This window comes from Oncorhynchus kisutch, linkage group LG26 (assembly GCF_002021735.2).
Source record: "Oncorhynchus kisutch isolate 150728-3 linkage group LG26, Okis_V2, whole genome shotgun sequence".
NCBI classification, from domain to species: Eukaryota; Metazoa; Chordata; class Actinopteri; order Salmoniformes; family Salmonidae; genus Oncorhynchus; species Oncorhynchus kisutch.
Window position 1 is genome coordinate 34,190,558 of NC_034199.2, and position 9,236 is coordinate 34,199,793.

General features: G+C 41.2%; 1 protein-coding gene across 2 annotated transcripts in view; it reads left to right on the forward strand.

The window, feature by feature from the left end:
• The window catches only part of LOC109887621 (von Willebrand factor C domain-containing protein 2-like), a 44,487-nt gene extending 36,864 nt beyond the window's left edge, over window positions 1-7,623 (forward strand). For both annotated transcript variants that reach the window (XM_031806335.1, XM_031806336.1), the window contains one exon: window positions 1,451-7,623. In XM_031806335.1, coding sequence (XP_031662195.1) covers window positions 1,451-1,602 — 152 coding nt within the window. In that variant the 3' untranslated portion in view covers window positions 1,603-7,623. The remainder of the gene's footprint in view (window positions 1-1,450) is intronic.
• Window positions 7,624-9,236: the final 1,613 nt, after the last annotated feature.

A 9,236-nucleotide genomic window follows, 5' to 3' on the forward strand; every position in this document is an offset into this window, starting at 1 on the left:
TTTCAAAGCATTTCATGGCTACAGATATTAGTGCTACGAGGCGGTAGTCAGTTAGACAGGTTACCTTGGCATTTGTAGGCACAGGGACTATGGTGGTCTGCTTGAAACATTTAGGTATTACAGACTGGGTCAGGGAGAGGTTGAAAATGTCAGTGAAGACACTTACCAGCTGGTCAACGTATGCTCTCAGTACACTTTATGGTAATCCGCCTTGTGAATGTTAACCTAGTTAAAAGGTCTTACTCACATCGGCTATGGAGAGCGTGATCACACAGTCGTCCAGAACAGCTGATGCTCTCATGCATAGTTCAATGTTGCTAGACTCGAAGGGCGCATAGAAGGTATTTATCTTGTTTGGTAGGCTTACATCACTGGAAAGCTCGTGGCTGGTTTTCCCTTTGTAATATGTGATAGTTTGCAAACCCTGCCACATCCTACAAGCGTCAGAGCCGGTGTAGTAGGATTCAATATTGATCCTATATTGATGCTTTGCCTGTTTGATGTAGAGCATTTACTTTGACTTTTTACTGAAGTATAATTTAGGCCATGCAATAGACTTGTGTCCTGTCCAGGACGTGTACTTGTACAGCAAGCTACCTCGCGCATCAGAAACAGGAGATAGGCTCCTGCCCTATGGGCCATTCCAGTTCAGACAAGGCTAGCTACTTACTTTACATTACTTTTGAATCAAGATCATATGCAGCCAGGGAGCAGGGACACAATCTGGACATGATTATCTTTTCCAAAGAAATTAAATAGGCTACTAGGCTTTCCTAATCTCAGCACCCAGAACCAAATCTCACATGCATGCTGGGAAACATTGTTAAGTCTTGTAGGAAGATAATGTAATACATTATTCAAAGCGACTTACTGTCCTGTGTGCATTTCACATATGGGTGGTCATGGGAATCAAACCCACTATCTTGTGCGTTGCTAGCGCAATGATCGACCAAATAAACTTTCTACAGAGGCTGAGGCCTTTCCATGCAGACTAGGAATCAAGGAGTGACTTTCTCTCTCTGTGTGTTGGTGTGCATTTGTTTTTGTGTGTGCGGGAGTACATGTGTACATGTGTGCATTTGCGTGTGTGTTTGTATACCATGCCCTCTCTGTGCTGTCAAGCCCTCTCCTTCCTCTTCTCTCCTCCTCTCTGCTTGCGGCACATTGAAATGCAAAGCATTCTATGTCGAGGGAGAGCCAGGCTAAGAAAAGCGCTTTAATGTTGCAAAAACAAGCCCATCTGTGCATGCCCGTGAAAGGATTTGTGTGTCTGTCCTGACTTCGAAACTCCCCAAGCAGGCATCACTCTGCCATCCTCTTCTTACAGAACCTCCCGAGAAAACAACCACCACACTCATTTCTCCTTTTCTCTCCCCTCCCTCCTTCCCTCTCTGTCTCTCTTCCTTCTGTCTTTCTCTCTTCACTCTCTTCCTCTGCTCCCATGAGGCAGGTCCAAATTGCTTTGCCGGAACGACCATCATCCCAGCCGGTATTGAAGTGAAGGTAGATGACTGCACCATTTGCCGCTGTCACAATGGGGACTGGTGGAAGCCAGCACAGTGCCTGCGCCGGGAGTGCCTCAATGGCCAGACGTTGTCATAGAAACCCCGGCGGGGACGGTGTCGGTGACGTGCAGCCAGGGAGCGGTCCTGCCTGCTGCAAAGGCAAACAAACAAACAAAACGCTCATCTTGTATGATTGATAGGATGGACAGGAGAGGAGCACAATTCCTTGGCAACATTGACTAGGAGACTGCATAACAAGCTGAAATGAAAAGCTCTCGTACACAGTACCTACACACCACCACTACCACAACTTTAACCACAGAGGAGCGGAGAGAGCAGGAGGAACTTTTCTTGAGACTGTTTTTTTGTCTTCTGTTTTGACTGTGTGACTATTTATATTTTCTGATAACTACTTACTGCTTATGCTGCTTATAAACATAATGTTTATATATTTCATGAAGTCATTTCCACCTAACCATTAGCACTGTTAAACATGGTCAGATGTGTTCTGTCATCTGCTTACTGTAGCTCTCTCTGAGATGTCTTCACCACACCGCTTCGCTATGGGAATTACAATGGTCACAAAAACATATCACTCACAGCTGTTGGCTTCCACTAAATGCACAATCCTTCTATGAGTCAATAGCAAGAGTTCACTTCTGGTGTTGGGGTCAATGAAATTAATTATTGACATAAAATGTGGGCTGACAAAAGATGCATGGCCACAAACAGATCCCCTCAGTTACTGTTTTTACTACACACAATATGCTTGATGAGACTGTCTTCGAGGTGCTCTTCTCTGCATGGAGAGATTGGAGGCCAGTTTTATCTAATATACAGTACCTGTCAAAAGTTTGGACACATCTACTCATTCAAGGGTTTTTCTTTATTTGGATTATTTTCTACATTGTAAAATAATAGTAAAGACATCAAAACTATGAAATAACACATGGACTCATGTAGTAATTAAAAAAGTGTTATACTAATCTAAATGTATTTTAGATTTGATATTCTTCAAAGTAGACACCCTTTGCCTTTATGACATCTTTACACACTTTTGGCATTCTCTCAACCAGCTTCACCTGGAATGATTTTCTTGAAGAAGTTCCCATATATGCTGAGCACTTGTTTATTGCTTTTCCTTCACTCTGCAGTCCAACTCATCCCCAACCAATCCCAATCTCAATTGGGTGGAGGCCAGGTCATCTGATGCAGCACTCTCTCACTCTCCTTCTTGGTCAAATAGCCCTTACAAAGCCTGCAGAGGTAACTGGGCGCTTGATGGTTTTTGCGACGGCACTTGAAGAAACTTAAAGTTCTTGAAATTTTCCAGATTGACTGGCCTTCATGTCTTAAAGTAATGACGGACTGTCATTTCTCTTTGCTTATTTGAGCTACAGTATTCTGGCAATAATAAGGACTTGGTCTAGGAAATTAATTCCACAAATGGACATTTAACAAGGCACACCTGTTAATTGAAATGCATTCCAGGTGACTACCTCATGAAGCTGGTTGAGAGAATACCAAGAGTGTGCAAAGTTGTCATCGAGGCAAAGGGAGGCTACTTTGAATAATCTCAAGTATAAAATATGTTTTGATTTGTTTAACACTTTTTTGGTTACAGCATGATTCCACGTGTTATTTCATAGTTTTGATGTCTTCACTATTATTCTACAATGTAGAAAACCTTTGACTGGTACTGTATAGCCAACCGATACATTAGTAAGTGATAAGTTACTGGAAACAGTAGAAAAAGGAACCAACTTTACTTATTTTAGTAGTTGAAACAACTACTTAAGTTAGAAGCCATGTAACCCATAACAGAGGGGGTAAAAAATAAATATGCTCCAGCATTCATACACTACCGGGGCCATTCCTCTTGGCTTAATTGCCTTTGTTGTTTTTCCCCATAGCCCAAACCAACAAAAATTGTCCTCAGTGTGAACAGCTTGAACTTGTTATCTAAGAAATTAGCGAGCCAAGCAGGGGCATGCTTTAATTTCCATTAAGCAAAGGGTATTCTGTGATAAATCATCTGGCCGGGCCTCTCTGCGCTCAACACTACGCCACCTGGCTGCCGTCTGCAAGCATCAGCCAAGCACCAAGTACACTCGGCAAGAACTCAGAGAGAGACAAAGGGGATATCTGCATAAGCAAACAAACACACAGGTGAACACGTATGCATGTGCCTACACACAAGCATGTGCGGGCACACACACACTTGTACGCACACCCTTTTCATCCTCTAAGGCCCAAACCTACAGCTTTCACAATTCATTTTCAGCTTAAAAAATGTTGATCCACTGCACCCCAAGAAGAAGTACTTAAGCCAATAAAGCTCTCACTGAGATACACAGCTCCTCTCCTCCCCTCCCCTATAGATTACACAATAGATTTTCTGTTTTGTAGCCTCCTCCATATATCTGCATAGCTCAGCTACAGCACCCCACAGTATGGCAAGGGTTATAACTTAGCTTGATTTAATGCATTGCTTAGCCTATAGATTCCTTCCTATAGGTTTCAGGGTCACACTCCAAGCAACCAACCTCCTTTTCTTTTTGAAATGATAAAAACTATTCATTAACTCAAAGGCAGATTTCCTGCTAAGCCCATGCAATTCATCACTGATACTTTATATTTGTGTGTTTCAGTGAGAATCCATTCCTGTTCACCTTTTAGAAGCTATTCGTCCTGTGTGATTAACTACTTAATAACGGCTTCCAGCTTCTGGTAATGAGACGGAAATGAACACAGGAGTGACAGACCCCTGACTAAAGAGGTGGTAGAATAGAAAATGACAGACTGTGTCCCAAATGGCACCCCTATTCACAATGTAGTGAGTGCACTACATTTGACCAGGGCCCAAAGGGCTCTGGATAAAAGTAGTGCACTATATATGGAGCAGGGTCCCATTTGGGACATTCCCAAAAATATACATGACCTAATAAGCCTCTCCTCCCAAACCCATCTATGTCTGTCTGCAGCCACTGTACTGTAGACTAGCTCATTCTGTTATACTCAGCTGCCTGTAGTTGTATCATTATTGATTCAGGAATTCAGAAGATGAACAAATGAGGGAAGGGGACTTCAAACCTGGGTGCATCATTATGGTCAAAGTTGCTCAGGTCATTTTTATCATTACCTTGTCTCGTGATGAATTAGTCATTTGTAATGAGAAGAGAGACGCAATTTGTCAAGCCAGAATACTTACTCGAACAGTACCTAGAGAAGAGAGTAGAATGTTACCTTATTAATCCCAACTTGGGAAGTTGTTTTATCACAGCATACATCATCAATAACTCACAAGGACACATAACAACAGCAGACATAGAATTAAAAAACGACACATATTAAGATGCATGAAGGCACATGTACCCTAAGATATACATCACTCTTCAGGTCCATACATTGTATGAGACTCCATGACACCTTTATCACTCATCTCTTTTAATTAGGTCTATCATAGTCCTGATATCTGAGATTTTCTCTTTAGTGTGTTATAGATTTTTAGTACTGGATATAGATTATCTCTTGCTACCATGGTAATAATTGAGAGACAGAAAGAGAGGTGGAGACAGAAAAAGAGAGAAAGACAGTATTCCAGATGAACAAGACAGAAGTTGCTCTGGAACCCTTTACAGGAACCGTCCATGGTCCGCAGCTGCAAACCAACCAGCTGAGACCTCCTCAAGTGCTATGTATATCCATTATCTGCCTCAATTTAGTTAAACACACTCTACATGCATAGCCAAGAGGTAGTGGATATGTAGCTCCCCATACATACAGCATAGCCAAGAGCTAGTGGAGTCACCTCGAACCTGCATAGCTCCTCTGTGACCAGTGGCCAGCTGGGTTCAGTGTACAGTGGGATAAGGCAGAGCCATATATAATGTATAACAGTGCATATACAGTATATAGCGCTGGGGATAGGGAAGGGGTCCTCCAGGGATTGTGTGGGTAGCAGTACAGCTGAACTCAGACTAACCTGTTCTAGATAGGTGGTTAACCTCTCCCTCAGGAATTGCTCACTTCTGCAATTCTACACATTTTGCCATGGGGCAGAGAGAAAATGTTGCTGTTTTAAAAGTAATTCAAGCTCAAATATAGGTGTGTTGACTGTGATAAAGGAACTGGATTATGAGCTGTCATGCTTGTTGAACGAACAAATGATGTAGGCAGTGGCATGGTGCATATAGCCATAGAAGCACAGTGACATATCCATCAATGCGGTCATATTCATGGCTTTGTTGGGATGTGGCTTTCAGTTAGTTGTATTTGGCCACCCATCCCATGAAAGTGAATTTCATTCCAGTGCACTGCTTGCTATTAATTTTTCTGGTGGTGTTTGCATGTTCAGGTAAAAATGCTAAATAATGTCCCATTTAGAACACTGACAAGTAGAGAGCCATAGAGATTACATTACAATAATAGAGGGGCTATGTCATAAACCCTCAATGTTCCAGAATAGGGTGAAAAAAGCAGTCATATTGGTCAGGGAGAAACCCAAACCAGTCTAACTGGAATTAATGGCAGTAGAGGCATTTAATTATGCAGGGGGGAAAAAGTAAGATGTGATATATTTAAAAAGATGTGGTAATATAATTATTTTCAACACAACTTAAAAAGGTTTTATACCAATTTTCTGTAAAATAGCCTCTACAATATATGCAAAGACCATACATATCAACACATTTGTTTTCTTGGAAAGCTGTGAGTGCTATTATATGAGACAATATCAGTACTTGTTGCATTTACAACTTGTGTAAGTCCTATCATCAACTGATTTCAGCCAGTGTATTGACTGCATTGTTTGAATGGAATGTTGGCCTATTGGCAGTTAGACATATTTATGGAATCATTCCTCTAAAACTGTCTGGACAGCTAGCTAACAAGCGTACAGTGCAGATCAATTATTAAAATTCATTATTTTACACAATATCTTATCACAGCAATGGCAAACAATGGTTGACCAACTCCCTGACCAAAATGGCTGACCTTTATCCCATAATAAGAAGGTTCTACTCCATTCTAGTATTGTAATTACTAATTCTATGTAGGGAGCATAATATTGAAATAACCCCTCTCCCATTAATATTGCTAACCCCTATCTCTTTATTGACAATCATATTCCAGGTATTTGTTTCATGAACAGTTGTACAATGAAAGGACGGAAAGTCTTATTTGAATAATACAGAGGGAAATTATTCAAGTACAAAAGGTTAAGACGGCAGTTATAATTGTTTTCACCACCAGCTACCGCCTAGCATCCTGAACATGGGTTACTGCAGGGAGCTTTCAATGTACTCAAACTGTTCAGTGAACCTGCAGTAGATTTGGAATCCAACTGTGAGACCCCAGCTGCAGTGAAGAATTATTGACTGAGTAATAGAGTTTCAAAATGTATCGAAAGATAGTCTGAGGGAGCAGTCGATATCCCTGTTAATTTTCTGCTCATGAAATAGTCTGGTCTTTTGTGTGTCTGGCCATGAAAGTCTAGCCTACTACTCACAAAGCACTCTCCAACCCATTCAACTTGACACTGCTCATTTGCTGTAAAGGTTTACCATACAATTTCTCTTTGCACCGACTTACTGTAGCTGGAACCTATGAAAGATTGTTCTAATTGCTTCTTTTTTTACAAAAAAATGTACATAAAGTGTGCCTGAAAAAACAAGAGTACTATCTAGTATTGAGAGAAAAACACTTAAACAATCAAATTGCATTATTATACAGGTGCTGGGGGGTTACTCCTAAAGATTCTATTAATATTAACTCCTTCTGTTATCAATTAATGTTATATTGAATTAGAGCCAGAAATGTTCATAATAAAAACAAAGAGATGGTTTGGTTGGAAATACCAAGACACACTGACCTCTAGAGTCTAGAGACCATACATAGCTTATAACAAACACATAGTGGGTACATACATCTAACCAAACACTCCCGATTTTTGTTCCAATTGAAATAAAACCCTTGGTGCCAATTATGGTGTATAGTAAGTTGTAAATACCTTCACAACGTATGTGTATTCTGAAAATCAGAGTTGAAGAAAAAAATGTGTATTATTTATGGAGACAAACTATTTTGTTAAACAGAGTGAAAAATAAGTGTTATTATACAGCAAGGGTGTGTGTGTCAATTTATTTCATTTCCACGTCTATTGTCCAGGCAGAAACACAATCCTACATGCGTGCAACTCTTCACCACTTTATTGTAGGAAAGGTCACTCCTTATTCACAATATAACCTCTGCATGAAACTTGGGGGCTGTAATGCACTGCACCACAAATGAGATAAATATGGTGGTGTGTTAACATTTTACTTCCAATTCTTCACCATTGACACCGACAGTATTTCATATGACTTACACCTGAAGCATCAGGCTTCTTCCCATCCCGGTGTAGCTGGGAGCGAGAACACCAGTCAAACAAACCATGCAGAGATCAGAAAAATAACTATTTTGGGAATAGTGCCTGGGCCATAGCCTACCACTATAGAAAACCAGGAAAGGGAGGATACTTGTTTCAGGGGTAGGTCAACTTTAATGATGTACAGATAGAGGATATAAATGTCAAAGAAGTGGGAATTCCTGATTGATCAGGAATAATCATATCCCCGAGGTCTACTAGAGGAAGTGACCCAGGGCTTTCCTCTGTCTTTCTAACAAATGGCACCCTATTCCCTATATAGTGAATTACATTTGACCAGATCCTATATGGCTCTAGTCAACAGTAGCGCACTATGCAGGAAATAGGATGCAATTTGGGATACACAGCATCTGCTTACACACACCATCTGCTTAAACACTCTGGTTCTATTCCACATTCCTATTAATTACAAGGCTGAGCTGAGGTTCTGTCTGTCTGCACCATTAATTGCCCCCCTACACCTCCCGCAAGAACAGGAAGGGGTAATTTAATGTGGCACGCTGCAATCAATAGCAATTAGACCTATCCCTGACTAATGCTATTGAGAAGGAGAGGGGCATCCTGGGATATGGAAGAGAGAATGGCTGTGTCCTACTTCAAAGGCTGGCAGATGGCGATATTGAGTCATTTCATCTTACTGTCCAAAGGCATCGTATGTAGCCAGCTATACACTTGTATCCCCGTGGACCGGTTCGTATATAAAAATAATAAATTAAACAACAAAAATAAATAAAAACATTCTCAATTCAGGCTGCAAAGGCGTTTCTTTCCTCCTTAACTCGGTTTAATGGAGAGAAGGCGGGAAAAAAATGGGAATATAAATATATACTTTATGAAACACAATTTTTCACCATTATGGCTAATGCTACTTTCTGATGTTACACCCCAACGTTCAGCCAGGGACTGCTGCAACCTGATTGGCTGAATACGATACCCAACATCCAGGACTAGCATTCCTATGCATTAGCCACTATGTCCACCTTCTAGCCATAAAATTCCTAATATTGAGTTGCACCCCCCTTTGCCCTCAGAACAGCCTCAATTCGTCAGGGCATAGACTACATTGGGTCGAAAGCGTTCCACAGGGATGCTGGCCCATGTTGACTCCAATGCTTTCCACAGTTGTGTCAAGTTGGCTGGATGTCCTTTGGGTGGTGGACCACTCGGGAAACTGTTGAATGTGAAAAACCCAGCAGCGGTGCTGTTCTTGACACAAACGCACTGGTTGGAGTGTGTCAAGAACTGCATCGCTACTGGGTTTCACATTCAACAGTTTCCCGTGTTTATCAAGAATGGCACCTACT